The sequence below is a fragment of the Marmota flaviventris genome, chromosome 14, assembly GCF_047511675.1.
Source record: "Marmota flaviventris isolate mMarFla1 chromosome 14, mMarFla1.hap1, whole genome shotgun sequence".
Lineage (NCBI taxonomy): Eukaryota > Metazoa > Chordata > Mammalia > Rodentia > Sciuridae > Marmota > Marmota flaviventris.
The window spans coordinates 20,015,603-20,035,235 of record NC_092511.1 but is presented as its reverse complement, the minus strand read 5'-3'; the positions used below and the strand labels follow the sequence as shown (position 1 = coordinate 20,035,235).

Genomic DNA, 19,633 nt, shown 5'->3' with positions numbered 1-19,633 from the left:
GGCAGGCTGTCTGGAAGAGGGAGCTCTTTTGGGCAGGTGGGACATTTTGTACATAGCATCTAAGAAGCTAGCATGCTGTTCAGCCTATGAAACCAATATTGGGCTGGCCTGCGCTTAGGGGCCCAGCTACAGTGGACATTTTTAAACGATGAATGACATAAAAGTTACTTCTATTAAACTTTGGAATCCTAAGCCTCTCCAATAGGGAATGGGTATAATCCATGTCATGGCACTTATTACACTAGGAGCACAGATCTGCAATGTATACCCCATTTATTGGCTCAGGGAAGAGTTTGTTCCAAACCAAGCAGCTCATCTACCCTGGGAGCAGTGGCCTCTCAGGGAAGGATGCTGTTCAATTTCCCATCTAACTTTCTCCCTGGATCCACAAGAGCCTCTCCATGCAAGGAAGAGACTATTTTCTTTCAAGCTTTATTCTCAATCTTCCCTATAGCAAGAAAGCTGATTGGATATTGGGATTTTTAATGGTTTTGTCTGAAAGCCATTCAAAATGAAACTGAAATGCCAATAAGACTAGTGTCAAATGGAGTAGATGTTAAGTGGGAAAGAACTTGAAACAAGATGGGGTTACTGATAACTGAAAAGAGATGATGGAGGTCCCTTGGCTCTGTGCCAGTGAAGACAAAAGGGCCACCCAAGTGATGCTGCCACTGTGTGTCCATACCCTCCTACACAGTGACTCTTCAAAAAGGTTTAACAATGTTTTGCTTTTTTAAGTTGATCTTTCCACTCTTTCTGTATAATTGATTTGTTTCAGCAAATCTTTACATGTATATGTGTGTGTGTGTGTGGAGAGAGAGAGAGACAGAGAAAGAGACAGAGAGACAGAGAGATTTCAGCTCATTCCGTTTGCTGAATACTCACATCTGTATCTCTAGTGCCTAAGCCAATGAAGGTTAGCGCATTTTCAAACAGAGTCCACATGTGAATTCTGCAATGGCTAATTTCACAGTGTTTGACTTCCTTTCTATTAGGCTATGCAAATACTCAAGCAGTGGAGGGTTTGAGCCTCATGCTTAGCTTGGAGCCCATTAGAACCAGACTCCTCCTTGGAGGTCCCCACCATATCTCCCCCTGGCTGTTTTTTGCATCCTTGAGCACAGCCATATCAGAGCCTCATTAAGATCTTTCTAGGATGCACAGCTCTTTGATTATTCAGAGCGGCAGGTCCTTGGGGAAGCCTGATGCACCACTAGGCTCACCTGATTCTCGATTTGTATCGTGTATATCACCTTCGGGGAAAATTAGCAGTTGAAGCTCAGGCTCCATCTCTCCTGTTTCCTTCTCCTCTGACCGCTGCCTTGCAGGGGACTTGTTAAGATTTTTCTATTTGATTTTTTTTCTTTGTTTTGTCCCTGGCTAGTACTAAAGATTATTCCTTTTCCATCTTTTCTACTTCGTATCTATTTTCTGTATAAATGACTCTGCTTTATAGCTTCTAATTATCTCAGATGCAATCCTTCCCCACCTGCCCCCACCCCAGCCCCCCCCACCACACACACACACACACACACTCAGATTTGCCACATCACTATTTCAGTGAATCCAACATCAACCCTGCCTTCCTCATGAGACTGGGGAGCAAAGTCAGTTCCTAGAGGGAACAGCCTAGCTGAGTCTCCTTCCACACTCAGCCAAGGCGCCATCTCAGGGGAGGGTCAGAGGGGCTCCTTAGTTAAATGAGGTCTCCCAGGTCTTCTGTGGAGAGGGAGCATGCATACCAAGATCCGTCCTATATTCCCAGCCCTGCCCGTCAATGGCAACCCATCCTAACCCCCATCTGGAGACAGCTCTTTCACAAAACAGACCATTTATTGGTCTAGATTAGTGGGAACTTAAAAGTGTTTTTCTTTCAATTATAAGAGTAAAGCATGATATTTTTTTTTAAATCCATGTATAATATCCAGTAAATAAAAAACAAAAGGTCAAAGTACGCTGCTTACAATATCTTTTCACTCCCCCTCTCCAGGGAGGACGAACTTTAATGGTTGGAATTTTTTTTCTAAGCACATACAAAATAGATACATAGAATTGGTTGTTTTTTAAAAAATAGGATTAAAAAAACATCTAGGATCCAACCATACATGCTATTAGTTATTTATTCATTTGTGGGTCATTTCAAAGAATAATAGATTAATTTTAAGTAATAACTTTTTAACCTATCCCACCTCTGGTTTTCTCCTTATAAAAATTATAGCCTCTTCTCATGTTATTCCAAATCACCCCCCAAAAAGGTATTAATCCTCCCTCTCTGCACCATTTCTGCATTTTGTGAAAATTTTTATCTTGGGATATATATTGTATAGTATTGAACTAGGGACTCTTCGAGGTCCCTGGCTTCCCCTTCTTGGCCCCCTGAGGAAAGGGTCCTATGCATTTGTCCATCCCTCTATCCTGAGTCCCAGGATGTGGCCCAGTACATCAGGGACTCCGCGGGTAAATGCTTTGCAAAGTGAACTGGAGGAGATGGTCTCCACACATGGCTGCCTCATGCCCCTTAGTTCACCCTCCACTATCCCCTGATTTAGTTTTCCCAGCAGCTTGGGTCAGTTCAGATTGGATAGGCCAAAAAGAGGACAGCCTCTGACACCCAACATGCCCTATTTGGTGGCATATGGATGTGGGGGCAGCCAGGGGTCTGGGACAGTATATCCATCCCACCCTATTACTTGTGCCAGCAGGAAAAGAAGGGACCAGGTACCGAACACAGGAAAGAGAGAGGTCACCTGAGACTCTCCTCTCTGTAAAGGCTCACAGAAAAGGAAGGGAGATGAGGCTCTGGAAGGGGTAGAGGAGGCCCTGGGGACAGAGGTTTGGGACTTGACTAGTTGTCCCAGGCTTTGTTTGGGTGGGACCAGGTCACAGGAGGTGGCTGGGCTCCACAGACCCCCATCAGCAGGAAGGGAGCTTGCCACTCCCTGGACCAAGCTTCTGCTAGGGCAGCAGGGCCTGGGACAGCCAGTGGGGGGGGGGGCTGCAGAAGAAGGTCAAGAGAATCCCTGGGGAAGTGGCCAGGGGAGAAGAGAGCCCTGGGGTCCACTCCCATGTCTATTCTGACCAGCTTGGCCTTCCTGGATTTTAGTATCCCATTTGTAAAATGGAGCGAATGGCCTTTGACCTGCCTACCTTAAGGACTGCTGAGGGTCAGAGAAGAGGTGACATGGGGACTCGCCTCATCCTGGAGAGCCGCATAGCCCTGCGGTCCGGCAGTTCATGACCATGGTTTTTTTCATCAAATGCTGTTACAATGACTCTGGGGCTGAGGTCTGACTGGAGTCCCCTCTCTCCCCCACACAGGGCAGTCCTTCTACTCCCGGGTCCTGGAGAACTGCGAGGATGTGGCTGACTTCGATGAGGTAGGCACCGTGTGGGGCCTCTCCTCGGGCTTCTCCAGAAGCTCTGAGCCCAGAGGGGAGCAGTTGCCCTCTCTGCCCTCAGGGATACATCTGGACCCAATCCTGGGTGGGTGGCTTGCACAGAGCTCCTCAGCTCTCCTCACTGCTACCTGGCAGGAAATGGTGTGGGAGGGTGTGGAGGAGCCTCTTCTCCTCAGTGAGAATCCTCCCCTGTGTGTGAATGATTCTGCAGAGAATGGCAGACCAGGCCCAAATCAATGGTCCACTGTGTGACTGGTGCATTTTTTCTGAAGAAAGGGCCCACAGGGATGTAGGCCTGAACCTGAGCTGAGGGCTCAACGGGGTAGAGCAAAGGGTCCCTCGTCAGTGTATCCCTGTTTCCCTGGAGCCCTTGAAGGACCCAGGCTAACCCCACCAGGGCTTCCACAAGGCCAGTCTCGTGCAGACTATACCCCTTTCTAAGAGCCTAGATGCTGTTCCCACCTAGGTCACCACAAGCTTCCTATGATGGAGACAGTGGGGGACACACAAACACAGTGTTTCCCCAAGATAGCTTGCTTTTCTTTTGAACTGCAGGATTCAGGGTTGAACATAAAAACATTTGCCTCCGTTTATGGGACACTGTCTCGTTGGTCCCACAAGGCCCCACTGCTGCGTGTACAAATGTATGTCTTCTCTTTTAGCCCCATCTTTCCCTCCATATGCAACTGCTCAAATGTATGAATGCATATCTTTGGTTTTCTTATGATTTTTGCAAGATCTGTACTGTTGTCTTATAGAGCATGTGTTTGTTTACTTAAATGGCGGTGTGTTCAATATTTAATTTTCTTTCCTGCTTTTTCCACCATGTACTATTTTTAAGTTCCATCTGTGTTGTAGAGTGTTCCATGGAACACAGCCAACACAGGATGGTGACAAACCATCCTGGTTTGCCTGAGACTGAGAGGGTTCCTGAGACACAGACTTTTACTGCTGAAACTGGGAAAGTTCTGGGAAAAGCAGAATGAGTTGGCCACCCTACACATATCTCACCTGCCCACTTCATCAGGGAGGGACCCCAGTTGGCCTCCAACTCTCCCCCACCAGAAATGAATTTTCTCACACACATGTCTTTTGCACCTGTGTGAGCATCTCTCTGGGATGTACACCAGGATCTGCAATCGCTGGCTCTCAGAGTTTGCATGCACTTAATTTGACCCAGCACATCCACTGCCTGTGCTTCTACCTATGGAGCATACAGATTCCTGGGCCTGGATTCCTGATTTTCACCAGGCCAACGGTGATATCTCATTGTTGTTTTAATTTACATTTCTCTGATTACTGATGGAGTTGAGCATCTCTTGATATGCCTTTAGCCTTTTTAGTTTCCTCTTTTCTAAATTGTCCATGTTCTCTGCCCTTTTCCTGATTGGGGTGTTTGTCTTTTTCTTATTGGATAGCAAGTCTGCTTTGTATGTTCCAGACATCAACCCCCGTTGGTTTAAATACTGAAAATACTTTCTCCCAGTCTGTCATCTGTCTATGGACTAGGTCTATGGGGCTCCTCATTGACCAAAAGTCTTTAACCCTTAATGTTTTCCAGTTTTTATGAAGTCTTTCCCCCTCCCACACGTTACTGATTCTACAACATTTTCTGATTGTACACTTACATCTCTTCCATTTGGTGTTAGATAGAGGTCCAGTTTTATTTTTCTTCATTTAAGAAATTGCTTTTCCTAACATCAGCTTACTAAACCATCACCTTCTCTCCACTTACTGTCTCTGGAGGCCTGGGTCTGAGCCTCCTGCCCTATCCCATTAGTCTACAATCTACTCTGGATCTTTGCCAATATGCCCGCATAAATATGGCTCTTCTGTGTATAGGATAATATCTAGTGAAGCAAGTTGTATTTTCTTACTTTTCTATTTTTTTTGAAGTTGTCCTATATGTGGACCTTTATTCTTCTGGATAAATTTTAAAGTAAGTTTATCAAGTTCTTCCAAAAGCCAGCTGGGATTTTGATTGAGATTGCATTGAACTGAAAAATTAACTTAGGATGCTGTTGGGTGTTTGTAATATTAAATCTTCTATTCAAATGACCTATCAGGCTTTATTATTATTTTGAGTTTTCTATATAGAAATTTTATGTCATCTTGATTAGTTCCTAGATACTTTATGGTTTTGATGATATTGTGAATGGTTATCTTTACTTTTATTACTTTTTTTTAAAGTTGATTATTGCTGGCATAGAGAAATGCTTTCAACTTTTTTCTAAATCCTGCTCTTTTTTTCTGGCAACCTTGCTGAACTCCTACTGATTCTAATAATTTGTTTATTGATTCTGCTTTTCTTAAGCACATTATGTATCATATGATCTACAAAAGAAGTGTTTTGTCTCCTCCCATCTGATCTTTACCACCCCCGCCCCGAGCTTTCTTATCTTTCTGTAGAACCTTGGACATGATCTCTAGTGCTATATTAAACAGCAATGTGTTCTTGAAATGAAAGAATATAAATGCATCTAAAGTTTGATCACTAAATGAAATTATTATAGTAGAGTTTTAATATCTAATCTTGTCTTACTAGTTCACTAGAGTTTTCATCATAAAACATCATCAAACCTTATCAAAGTATTTTCCTGAACGATTGAGACGATCACAATTTCACTCCTTTAGTACATTTTGTAATGTATTAGTTTCTAACACACTGTTAAATCCAGTTAACAAATATTTTTACTTAGAATTTTTGCAGAAAAGTTTCACAGTATTCCAGAATTTCTGGAACAACTCATAAGAGGAATTCTTCTTCTTGACATTTTGGAAGATTCAAATGTAAAAACATCTAAGGCTGGACTTTTTTGAGAGAAAAGCTCTTTTGTCTCCTTTTTTGATGTATCTATTTCTTCTTGCATCAACTTGTCATTTTTATATTTTTCTGGGCATTTTAAATTTCATTTGGGTTTTCAAATTAATTAAATTGTATAAGATCAAAAGATTTTGAAATTATTTTAAAATATTTATTGTTTCTATTAGTTATTGGCCCTTTTCTCCCATAGTTCATTCATCTCCTTGATTTCCCCACTTCAGGCCATCTCTCATGCTGATCTTGTCTAGGTTAGAATTTTGATTCTAAGTTCTTATGATGTGTGGCCTCCTTTTCTTTTATTCGTCCCATCTTTGTTTTTTCTTCCTTAAGACAACAGTCTTCACCAAGTTCTGATCCCTTTACTGCTCAGATCTCTGGAAGCTTCTCTTGGATTTGATTCTCATTTGAGTATTTCTCCCAGAAGCGTTTATGATTTGGGTCATTTTGTAGCACGCCTTCTAAAGTGCTCACACCCACTCTTCTCTTCAACCCAAAGGACTCACAGAGACCCATGCCCAAAAGATCTGTAAATTTTTTCTTATTTTCTCAAGCTTGAGAGTTTCACTAGATGTAAAATTCTAGGTTCAAAGGTCTTCACAATTTTCAAAGTATGATTCCATGTGGCTGAGAAGTCTGATGGCTGCCTGATGCTTGTAACTTTGTTACGATATAATTCTACATACAATTTATTTAATATAATAGATAAGTATATAATTTTTTAATCTTTGGTATCATTAAACTCTTCTACATCTTCAGGTTTTCCTCATTGTTCCTGTCTTGCCTTATTAGTGAGCCCTTCCAAATATCTAGCCTTTTATCTTCCATTTATTTTAGAAAATTCTATCTCCACATTTTTTCAATATTCTTTTCATTCTTTTATTCAATTTTTTCTCTCCTCTGCCACCTGCATTGTCAGATGTCAGTTCTTCTAACTTCCAGCGGCCACATCTCTGAGCTCTATTGTTGTTTCTCAATTCTTTCCTGATGTCTTCTGAGGAAGCCCTTCAAGTTGATCTTCCAGTTTACAAACTTGCTCTTTCACATAAGCACGTTAATATTATATTCCTGGTCCTCATTTTATATCGCCAACATATTTCTTGGTGGCCCGCTTCCTCCCGCAGGCTGCTATTGGTAAGGACTCTATGCCATCTTTCTTCTGTAGGAGATGAGCTCGCCAAGTCTCTCTACTTTGCTCTAACAGTTCACCATGTCAGGTCTGGTGACAAGTTTTGGACACGGGTCTCTGTGAGTCCTTTGGGTTGAAGAGAAAGAGGGTGTGAGCACCAGGATGGGAGCCCCGGTCACCCCAGAACCATGAGTCCCTCTACCAAAGTCAGAGTCTCCTCTCTGAACTCTTTAAGGGAGACTTTGTTGACAGAAGACAGTCTAGATTGTTAACCACCTGCCCTGGGAGTTCACTAAGAGCAGGTGAGAGCTACTGGTCAGTCAGTACCTATCTTTGTTCTCACCCCAGCAAGGCTTTTGCCACCATTTTATCAATGAAGGGAGGGGCAGCAGTGATCCGAGGGAATGCCAGGGAGCGGGGAGAGGGAACTTTCCTCCTACAGAGCTTTCCTCCACCTAGTCCCACCCTGACCTTCCCTGCACCTGTGCCCCTCACCAGATAGCCCCCAGTCAACCTCAGACACCAGCTTAGCCTGGGTCTTCTGGGTTTCCACACTCTCTCATCTGTTTATTACTTCCTAGAATCCATATCTCCCTCTGCTACTGTGATTTCTGCAGAGTAACTATGGGGCAAAAGCCAACAAACAGTCCTAAGTCACCATGTTGTAGTAATCCAGAAGCTTCAGATGACCCCCAAATAACTGACCCCTTCTTCCTGGCTTTGCCTCACACACCTGGCTCTGTTAGGGCACAGAAGGACCTCATGGCAGACTTGAGGCTCCAGGCTGAGGGGCCATGCAGAACTAGCTGTCTCTCTGCCCTTGGGCCCAAGCACACAGTGCAGTTGTGCCCACAGACCCAGAGCTGGTTGAAGGGAAAGCAAGGCCTTGACCTTCTCACTTGGGCTCAGGAGCAGCCAGGGGGCACAGATACCACTGTTTTCCAAATGGGTACAGCCCCAGGGACCGTTGGATTCCTTGTTTAAAGTGAATCACCAGAGCTAAGGGAGGCTTCTGTCCTTGCCTCTCCCCATCCTGACTTTCAACATGGCTTTCAGCCTCAGGTACATTGTCAAAAGCTACTAAGGATGGGTCTGAAGTCTCTCTGAGATGACGAACGGAAGGAGGGATCTTGTGATGAAGGACCCATCACTGCCTGCTAAGCCAGCCTGCAGGAGGCCTCGGACTTGCCCCATTACACAACTTGCCCACTCCCTTCCTCTCCTGTTTTCCTCAGTGAGGGCCCCAGAGAGGGGAACAGCGTGTTGGTGAAGATGCACCAGCTTGGCCCAGCTCCCCACGGGCCTGCCTCTCCCGGCCTCATCAGCCAGGTGTAGCATCCAACTTCCTCCTTCTGAGACTCCCAGGGGACAGGTCAGCCCTGGCTCCAGCCAGCAAGCAACCTGATGCCCCTTCCAAGGGCACCGCCACCCCTTTCCATGCACTGTACCCGGGATACCTGAGCCACAGATAAACATGACATTCAGAGTTAATCACCGTGTCCTTCTTGCCCAGCCCAGATCAGGTGGAGACTGTCTCTGCTGTCCCTGAGTCTCTGCATGGGACCATGTCTGAGCAACTAAGGGTGCCAGCCCCAGGGTAGAGACACTCTGGATTCAGAAGTGGGTTCCACAGGAGCTTAGGAATGGGGCCGCCTCCAGGGCAGTGTGTAGAGACCACCAGGAGGAGCAGGGGCCGGGGAGCTGTGACAGATGCACTAAGGAAGCCTTCCCACCCTTCCCTCCTGGGAAGACTGAGACAGCCCCACCTGCAGCAGCCCCCTGCTGCTTTCTGAGCCATTCTTCTATCCAGTACCCACAAGAATTCACAGGCGATGACACTCAGGCTCAGAGAGAAGGTCCGTTACAAGGTGACAGAGTGGAAATGGCCAAGCTGGGATTCTAAGTCCACACTGAGATTAGATTCGAAGCCTTCTCAGGATACAGCAGGTGGGCAATCCTATCCTCCCTGGCTGCGCCCTAGAAGAATTGGCCTGTCAGGGGTTCCAGAAAAAGCCTGGAAAAGGTCCCCTCCTCTGCTCAGATGAGGGTGAGGGTTGTTATGGGGCTAAGCAACCTGAGTGGGCAGGAGGTGGCTGGAAGAAAGACAATGCTCCTGCAATAGTGGGTGGAAAGAGAGCCTGGGTGGTGTCCCCTTTCCCAGAGGCTGGAAACCTGAGATCCTCCATTTAACCTACAACTCTGGAGAAACCAAGAGGGAGGGAGGCCCAGCCTTTGTAGCCCAGGAGAGCAGGTGCAGCCATGCTTAGTTCACCTCAAGCTGGTCTGGTCTGGCACTAACACAGACCTTGTGTGGACCAGACCCCACAGGAGAGGCCAGATTAACAATAGTACTTGAGCAAGGATAATAAGAACCCCTGCTATTTACTGAGCATCTAGTAAGTGCCAAGTAGGGCTGAGAGCTTTGCCAGAGCATTATACTCACTATAATTCACCAAGTGGCCATCATCCAGGTCATAAGGAATCACACCAGGATTTCAGTCCAAGTTTATCTTATTCCAGAGCCTAGGGACATTTGCAAAATGGACAAGACTCAGTTCTACCCCAAGGAGCACATCCTAGTGGGAAGATAGGCCTAGTACAGATAGAGATGAACCATGGGCCTTCTGAGTCCAGGAGAAGGAGATAACCTCAGCCTCGGGGTGGCAGAGGAGGGGACCTGGCCCCATCCGCCCACTTCTGCTCATGGAAATTGTGGGCTGTAAGCTCTCTAGGGGCAGCAATATGCCAGCCTTTTCATCATTGGCTGGCATCCAGCATGGGTCTGGGAGAATATTGCCCAATAAAAGCATGAAGGAAAGCCTGGCCATCCACTAGACTGGCACCTGTCACCCCAGGCCTCTGCTCAGGTCTGCAGGGCTCAGCAGAGCTGGTAGAATGTAGAAGCTCTTAGCTTTGGCCTGGTGAGATAAGACATAGGCAAGGCACAGACATGATGGCTTAAAAGGGCCTTAGAGGCCACCTAGTTTACCGCCCTTGTTCCATAGTGGAAGAAACAGGTCTAGAGGGACGAAATGAGCTGCCCATGACAGCTGAAGGACAAGCAGACTGGAACTTGAACCCAGGCCTTTCAGCTCCCAGGGCTGTCTGTTTCTATCACACCCTGTGTCTTTGCAGGACATATTCATACCACCCGCAAACAGAAGACAATCCCTTAAGGATGCTGACTTGCTGGCTGAGGACAACTCCAGGACTAGTCAGTGATCGAGCTGGACACAAGCCAGGTCATTCTCCACGCACATCAGGGACATCTCTCTGCACAGCCTCAGATCCCTGGGGCTGATAGGAAGTGGAACCCTGCACCCCAGCCAGCACCAGTCAGGTCAGGGCTAAGCCTGGAGCTGGTGAACTGGGTCATGACTGGACACTTGAAGGGCTCCTGAGACCTCTCCTGGCAGAGATCCTCTTTCCCTCCCACTACCCTAACACCCACCTCCCTACTCCTGTCAAAGGTCCTATTGCAGACTACTATTTCAGGTTAGTGTCTGTCTCCAGAACTATCCAGAAGCATTCCCAAGACTAAGAATCACCCCTGCATCCCTACATCCCACAAGGTATCATGCGCAGGACCTGGTATACAGAAGGTGCTCAGTAAACATGTGGCCCAGTAAACATGTGGCTCACCGGCTTGCAACATCTGGAGCCCCAGTGTTTAGCTTAGCTGCTACATGGTCCTCTGGCAATACCAGGCACATGTCCTGGGTCTGAGATGGAGAGAGGTCTTAGATGACATGCTGGGTTTCTTTGGCCCAGTCTCAAGGCCATCCGTTTTCAGGGAATCCTCCAAAATAGAATATACCATCCTCAGCTCTGACCACAGAATCATGCTGGGGCTGCCCAGGCTGGAGAAGTGGCCCCTGGACCCACAAACCTGCAACCGGGCCATGTCTGTCACCAAAAAGCCAGGCCTAGCTCCAGTTTCTGGAATGACCATCATGATCTCAGCCATTATAATAAGCTGCTCTGTTAACTGGGAACTTACCATGTGCCAGGTCTGTGCTGAGTGCCTGGCCAGCCTCATGGTTACCCCAAGAAGTGCATTCTGTTGCCATCACACTTTAGAGAGGAGCACTAATCTGCTGAAGTGCACTCCACAAGTAAGGAGCAGCACTGCAGTTGGGTCTGTCATTTGAGACCTGTTTGCAGAGCACCTACTATGGGCTGGGTCCTGCAATGAGTGTGGGGAGACCCCAGTGAACCTGACTAAAACCTGGGTTTTAGCTCTGCTTCTGCTCTGACTGCCCTGAGAGTGACAGTCAAGGCTGTCCCTGGAGTTCTCAAAGCCAGTGGAAGGAGAGGAGCAAGAGAACTGGTGCATGGGGAAGCCAGGCCTGGAGCATGGAGCCAAGCTCTGCCTCTGGTGACAAGTGTCCTTGACATAGTATGATACTTAGAGCCACAAGAGAGCATAGGGTGATGTCATCATTACCTAGTGCTGTGTAATGAACCACCCTAAACCATGACTGACACAATCTCAGTGTGAGTATTGCTTAGGATCCTGTGTTGGTTGGTTTGAACTGGATGGTTGTTCAGCTGGAGTTCCATGGGTGCTGCTGTCATCTAGGGATGACACTTTGGGTCTCCACCTCATGGCCTCATCCTCTAGGGACTCTATCTCCACATGGCCTCCCTCCAACAGGACAGCCTAGACTTCTTTACATGCCACTGTCTTCTAAGAGGGTGAAAATGGAATTCTAAGAGCCACACAATATCACCTCTGCCATGTTCTGTTGGCGAAAGTCAGTCATGGGGCCAACAGGGAGACATCCTAGAGAGTACCACAGACACGGGTCCTTCAGGGTTTCCCCTGTGCCCAGGGTTAGGTGACACTCTCACCTGTTTTACAAATGAGGACACTGGGAGGCAAGGAAAGCTGCTCAAGATCACAGAGCTGCTAAGTGGCAGAGCCAGGACTTGAACCCGGGTAGCCTGGATCTTGTCTTAACAACTAAGCTGTATGGTCTCTTACTTTAGGCAAATCCGCACTGGGCCCTGGTTTCCTTATCTGTAAAGTGGGGGTTTGATTATATAACATGTGTAAAGTGCATAGCCAGTGCCTGGTCAGCCCTCAATAAGCAAATGTTGTGTTACGGCTGACAACCTAGAAGGATGGCCAGAATCGCAGGCCTCTGAGTTAGCCTCAGGAGAAGGCCCAGCAGAGTGGAATACGCCCCGGCCAAGCTCTAGAGACTTGGGTTCCAGTCCCACCCTCTGCCACCAGCCAGCATTGCGCCTTTGGGCTCCTCCCTTTCCTGCATCTTTGCTGTGTTGCTATGAGCCATGTCACCAGTGCATGGTGTTCTGGGTAGACCTTCTGGAGACCTTCCTTCAAAAGCCCTTTCCCTTCAATCAAGTGGTTCAGGGGTTAGATAGCATTGTCAGGGGAGGGGTGCAGTGAACCAGGCTCCCCCCTGAGGTCCCAAAGCCCCAAACTTCCCACCTCGTCCTGTTCATTCTCTGCCATGTATGGACACACCACCCCAGTGGGTAGCACAACAAGACAATGAGAAATGAAATCAGATGAGAAGAGCAAAAAAGGAGAGAGACAGGAAAAACTGACAGGCCATGGCAGATGAAGAGTCAGAGAGTGAGGGAGAGGAAGGACCAGGGAGATGGGCCGGACATGTATAGAGGTCCCACGGGAAAAAACAAAACCAAACAAATAATGCCTCCATCTCCACAGTGCCATGTTATTTACAGAGTCCTGTCACCTGTGATTGCATTTGGTTCTTTCAACAGAGGTGAAGTAGATATTTATCTTAGTCCAAAAATACAGTTAGGAGTGGGAACCGCCAAGAGCGAGAGAAAGAGAGAAGTGGATGTAAGACAAAATGGATGTGCTGAGTAGAAAGAGCAGAAGAAGAAAAGAGAGAGAGAGAGGGAAAATAGAGAAATGAGCAGAAAGAATAGTGTAGGTAAAAAATAGGGAGATGGCTACTGACCCCATGTCCACTTGGCCAGCTGGCCTATGGTTGGGCCCTTGGGTCCCCACCAGCTGAACTGCGCCCAGCAGTGGGCCAGCAGAGACCCCAGGAGCTCCCTTTGCCAACCCCTTGGCTCAGTCCATCGAGTTTCCTGGGAATGACTCTCCTGCCGCCCTGGCATTAACCTAGTTAAGCCGCTCTCCCTCCCTGGTGCCATTTCCTCCCACATCTCGGCTCCCTCCTGTTCCTTCTCTACTTCAACACCGAATCCCACCAGCAGCCCCTGGGGTGGATCAATAGGCCTGCCCGCTCCATTCCAAGAGCCCAGTCTCGGTGGCTCCCCAGCACTCTCCCCTCGCCTAGAGCTAATGAGCTGGGCTTTCCAGAGCCGCCTTATTTCCCAGCAGCCCCATCCAAGCCGCCTCATTATGCCAACCCGCCTGCCAGAGGCACCAGACAGCGGGAGCCCGAGCTTCTTAATGAGGCCCGGGAGGCCTCCCAGCTCTCCTGCTCCCCTCCACCACCTCCCACCACACCCCAGGACCCTCCCTCCTCTGCCTCTTCCTCCCTCTCATGCCCATACCAGCACCCCCAGGACTGGCCAGTCCTGAAGGGAGGTGACAGGAAGGCCATCTTCCTGAGACAGGCCTGCACACACCTGCCAGACCAGCCCAGTGTGCCCCCAACCCTCCAAGTCCCCTCCAGTCTGCAAGAGGAAAGCCCAACTTTGGAAATGGCGAGCCTGCAGCCTGGGCCTGAAGAAGCCATCTCCCCAGCGCCCTCAGCTATTAGCCGTCTCCACATCATACCATTTCCCTGAGCCTCAGCTTGCCTGTCCATAAAACAGAGAAGGTACTATTGGCCTCTTGGGCTGTTGTAAACGAATTAGTGCACGCAGACTTCAGACCCCCACACAATGAAAAGCTCTCTATAAATGGCAACAATTACTACTATCACTGTTATTATGTACTACTGGCTTATGGAGCAGTCTGAATTGGAAAGGGTATAAAAAGGAAACTTAAACAGTCATTGCCTCCCACCTGTCAAATCCCCCTGATACCATCCTCCAACAGCATTGAGCAGCTCTCCAAGCCCTGGGGCCATTTTGGTTATCCAAAGTCCAGCTAGGCAGAGTGTACACCCTCACCCAGCACCTGTTTCTATCTGGCCTTCTCCCCATCTCTTGTGAGTGGGGTTCCAGATGTGGAATGGGAGGGGACCCCTGCTCAGACCCTCCCAATTTCCCATTCCAGTAGAGGGAGGGACATGAGATCATTCTGGGTCCAGAGCTTCTGGTTCTGTGGCTATAGCCCCACAGTCTCCTCTGAGCTGAGGACCCCTGTCTATTAGGAAGCCCTTGAGAGAGAGTTTCTGGGCACTTCCTGCCTGCAGAGCCTAAACCACACACTTGCCACACCCAACGAAGTGCCCTGGGCTCCTGCCCTCTGTGCTCTGTGGGTCCCCTAAGAGGCTATGGGAAAGGCCAGCCGCTCACTACCCGGGCAGATGCTACTAGGAACCTGCATGTCAGGCTGTCTGTCTTGCAGGTGCCCGATCTCTATGAACTGCTTCTCCAGGGGATACCCAAGAGCGCTAGCCCTCAGGATGTAATTCTTTCTTCTTTTCCCTTCCCAGTCTTCTTTGCTGTCCCATGCAGGAGGAGGACTGGGTGAGGCTGGGGTAGCAGGTCCTTTGAGGAAGCCCTGCCGATCATGGTTTTTAGCCTCTGTGTTGGGCCCTTGCTGCCTCTTCTAGGGTAGTGAGAAAAATCCCAGCCAAGTCCCTATTTATCATTATTACTGATTTAGGGAGGACTCCAAAGGACAAGGTTGACTCTAGAAACAGCACATTGGGGACAGGCTGTGGGTCTGACCCTCCTAACACTCAATAGCTAAAGCTTGTCCCCAGTGTTAACAGTGCCACTTGAGGGGTGGTTTGATCTGCCAGGGCAGGGTCTATGCTGGTCAGAGTAGACCACTGGGAGAGATCCGGAGGCCCATTACTCCAGTCAGCACGCACCAATGCCAGGTCACACCCACAATCATTGCTGTTACCCTGGAGACCAAGTCACAAGTCCTGGTAAGGTCTAGGATCTTCCACTGCCCACGTGACCTTCTGAGCACGATCTGTGGAAGAGGAGTGGTCAGCCACCCCCGTGATGTGACTGTGGGGATTAGAGTCCACTGAGTATTTGTCCCTAGGGAGCCCTGGACCCTTGTGAGGGGCAGGCTGGCTATTGGCAGCCCCTCCCGCCCTCCACATCCTACCCACTATTTCTACCCAAGGCCACAGCTCTCCCTCTCTCCCCAGACGTTCCGGTGGCCAGTGGCCAGCAACATTGACAGAACCGAGATGCTCGAGATTCAGATTTTCAACTACAGCAAAGTCTTCAGCAACAAGTAAGTGTGGGGTGGGGTTGGAGGCCTGCCCTGCTCCTCGGATGACCCTCTCTTTGGGCTCAAATTGTGACCTGCACCCCTGGCCCACCCTGGGCAGATCTTCAAAGACCAAAGAGGTCTTGGGCTGGTCTCTGCCTGCCATTCTGCTCCTTCGTGATGTCCTCAGAGGACCCTATTTCAGAGTAACCATTGTCAGCCAAGAGCACCTCACTTCCTGTCCACCCTTCTGTCCCCAGCCCTGCCCAGGCTTCCTGGCCTTTTCTTTAAGCTTCTTCTCTACCCTATGTTGGGGGGACAGAAACCCATGAGAGAAGCTAGAGACAGAATGGCTGATACTGTCCTACTGGCCATCTGGGGCCTTGGGAATGAACTTGTCTCACAGAAGCTGGGAAGCAGTTTGGCTGATGGTTTAGAAGACAAGCTTGATCTCAGATCCCAGGTCAGTCATCTACTGTGTGACCCTGGGCAGCTTCCATAACCCCTCTGAGTTCAGTGTCTTCATGTGTCATTTACCACAAAAGGCAGCTGTGAGATGAATGAGAGAGAGCCGTTCATTCATTCAACAAATGTTTACTGAGCACCTCTGTAAAAAAAAAACAGCACAAAACCGGGCACTGGCCTCAAGGAGCTTTCATTCTGGAAAGGAAGTACACCCTCCACATGAGGTGTCCCATAAGGGTGTCCCCTTTTTTCCATGTGACATACAGAATTCAGAAGAACTTGAACAATTTAGAATTGTGGTTAAATGTAAGAAATATAAAGTTTGCATTCAAAGCTTAATTAATCTTGGCTTCAAAAATTAGTTGCTCCTATGTAAGCTGGAGGAGGTCATGTCTTAACTGCAGTGTGCCCAAAATGGTGTGGAGATATTCACTCAGTCACACTGAGCCATCTCAGTGTGACTCAACAGTGGGAGGAAAGTACAAACCAAAAACATCTAACCAAATCCTAGGTCATATCAGTAGAAGTAGTTCAATCTGAGCCAGGGAGGACGAGGGGTCCACTCTTCTTATATTGGTTGCAAAAAACTTCAATAGGCAACACCTGGGGTTGCCTGGGAGAAGGGACTTTAAACCTTGCTTTATGACAAGAGAATGCAAGCCTAAAGGAGAAGGTCATAGAGGACATATTCATCTGTTCACCTGTCCATCTACTCATCCATCCATCCATCCACCTATCCATCTATCCACCCAGCCAGTCATCACCAAATATCTACTGAAAGAACACCCTGTATCAGACAGACACCAAGCCAGTCATTAGAGGGGCTGAAACGAAGGATCAAGGCACAGGCCCTTCGTGTGAGGTTTGTTGCCATGGGAAGAGGAAAAGAAAACATGTGCTTAAGCAAAACGAGGACCAGGCTGCCTTGCTGGAGGAAGCAGATGGCAGACAGTCAGGGCGCTCCAACCAATGCACCGCCCTGGGAGCCCCCAGCATGGGGAGAGAGTGAGCCCAGAATAGACCACGTGGGGATGTCTGAGTCAGGAAGGGCTGGACTTCGTGGGCTGCAAGGAGTGTTTGATTCTGTGGGATTTATTAGGAGCCCTGGAGACCTCTGAGTGTGGGGCACAGGCACTTCTGGGCTTCTGGCAGGGCTACAGGGAAGATACTTAGGGCCTAGAGGCCTCCTCTTTGCCTTGAAGGGGGTCACAGCATTCAGGCAGCTGCCTCTGGTAGCTACAAGAGAGGTTGGTAAGAGACACCTACCTCTCCAGGGACCCCCAAGATGAAGCATGGCCTTCTTCCCTGGGGTGAGATACCCAAGTGACCTATGAAGACAGGAGTCACAGGAACAAGAGAAGGGTCCAATGCAGACCACGAGGATGTGGGGAGGAGGCAGAATCAGAAGCTGAGTGCCAGGAAGGGTACCCAGGAACCCCAACAGGGACCAGTCCTCAGATGTCAGATCATCCATGAGCCTTAGAGCTCAGCAGAGCAAGCCTCCCCGTGCCACACAGGGATATGCTGGGAGTTAAGGCTGCACACAGGTGTCCTTAGTGCCGAGAGAGGGAAGCCCGAAGGGGCTCTGCTTCCTATCCTTCCCTCCCTACCCTTCCTGTCCCCATCCAAGAGAAGACAGGGAAACCCTCAAGGGGCATCCAGGCCTGATGAGAGAGGGTCTTCAATTTCTCAGAAACCCAGAGAATGTCCAGGACACTGTGGGCTGAGAGATGGGATGGGGGTAAGGAAAAACCACCTTGTGGAGACACAGGCCTGTCCTGACCTGGGCCAGCTTGCGTGGAGGGGTGCTTGGAGTCAGGTGGGGCTCAGGACTTCCCATCCTGGAGTTGGGGCTTTATTTCCCAGAGCCAAAGAAAAGGCCCACCTGCCCCCCACCTGGTGGTCTAGGGGTTTCTGGGAGATGGAGACAAGGTGGGAAAGAGGGAAGCATCCTAGTCCAGAGCAAAGAGTCTTCCATGTCTGCTTGGCACTGCCTGGAACAAGGGCCTCCTTCCAGGAAACTTGAGCTTCCCAGGAGGACGAGATGCTGGATTCAGAGTTCTTGGGCATCCTGCTCTGCCTGTCCAGGATCTTGGGGGGCAATGGCCTGGCCCAATTGCCAGGCTCCTGGATGCTGAGGATGCCAGGGTCCCTGAATAATTCAGAAGCCAGGAGCGCAGTGGAGGCCTGAGGCATTTGACACCGGCTCCCAGGGGGACACAATGAATTATTGATAGGCTTCTGGTGCCCAGTTGCCACTCTATTGTGGTCAGTCTATAAACCCATCTACACCGGGGCCTCCTTCCCTACTGGCTAACTACCTGAGACCCCTGGCCCTGCCCTGCAAGCCAGGCCCATCCACGGGTTCTTCCAGCAGGGATGCCTTCCTGGTGATGGGTGGTGTAGCTAAATGGCCCACATAAGGGAAGTTGCAGAGGGTGTGGGGTTAACTCCCAGATCCTTCACCAAAAAAAGCCTAGGGGGAACATTCCCAGGGAAGGCCCTTGCCCATGGTCACACGGCAAGTTCAGGGCAGAGCTGGGTCTTCAACCCCGACCTCCTGAGCCCTAGGCCAGTGCTCCTTCTCACAGACCACATGGCCTCTTACCTCCATTTGCAGGGAATCAACCCTGCTATCCAAGGGGTAGATAAGCCCACCCTTCCTCCATCTCCTTGGGTGCTGCTGTCCTGTGCTGACCCACCCAGAGGAGAGAGATCTACTGTATTTAAGGCCAGGCTGCACAAAAGGCAGCTGGGTGGGCAGGGTGGCTCTGGGGTTGCCACAAGGGCAGGAGCCAAGGGCTTTCCTGCCCCATCTTTCCTGGCTCCTTCCCCAGGGAATGCCTGCGAGGAGGGCTGATGGTGGCATTCTCATTGTTTTGAAGCTGTTTCCACGGCAAGCACCCTGTTTTTTGCTCACAAACTTATAAAAGGAGCAAGGTTTTGTAAAACTGCTTTTCTTAATATTTTATGTAAGACTTAGATACAATCAATTGTCCATTTCAAATAATATTATTTTTATTTGGGAAGGGCTCTTAGGAGTTTAAAAAAAAAACCAAGTCACTCCCTGGAGGTGTGGCAAGTTGATCCCTTTGAGGATGCAAGTTTGGAGTGTCACAATCCCAGCTTCCAGGCTGCAGCCAGGCTATTCAGGCTCATGAGGCTGGGCAGAGGTGGGAGGGTCAGTGGCAGCCTGGATCTGCTGCCAGAGTCCAGCCTGCGAAGGAACAGCCTTGCCTGGGCCCTTCACCCTGCCCCACCTCAAAGGAGTGTCTGTACACCCTCCAGGGAAGCAGGTGGCATGGCCTGCAGACAGACTGGAGCACAAACCAGAAAGCATGCAACTGCCAGGTGGTGGAATCTCCCTTAGACTCCGCTGGCTGAACTCATATCTGTCTGACTCCGGACTCTGGCTCGTTCCACTGTCTACACTGGCCATTTAGTCTTCAGGGTGTAGGCAGGGTTGGGATTCTCCGGGAGATTAAATTCAGTCCTCCTGGGGT

General features: G+C 49.1%; 1 protein-coding gene across 4 annotated transcripts in view; it reads left to right on the top strand.

Annotated features, from left to right (window-relative positions):
- The first annotated feature begins 3,325 nt into the window (after nt 1-3,325).
- Nucleotides 3,326-19,633, top strand: part of Otof (otoferlin) — a 67,777-nt gene continuing 51,469 nt past the window's right edge. For all 4 annotated transcript variants that reach the window (XM_027933441.3, XM_071601419.1, XM_071601422.1 and 1 more), the window contains exons 1-2: nt 3,326-3,377; nt 15,601-15,689. In XM_027933441.3, the coding sequence (XP_027789242.2) occupies nt 15,643-15,689 (47 nt within the window). In that variant the 5' untranslated portion in view covers nt 3,326-3,377; nt 15,601-15,642. The remainder of the gene's footprint in view (nt 3,378-15,600; nt 15,690-19,633) is intronic.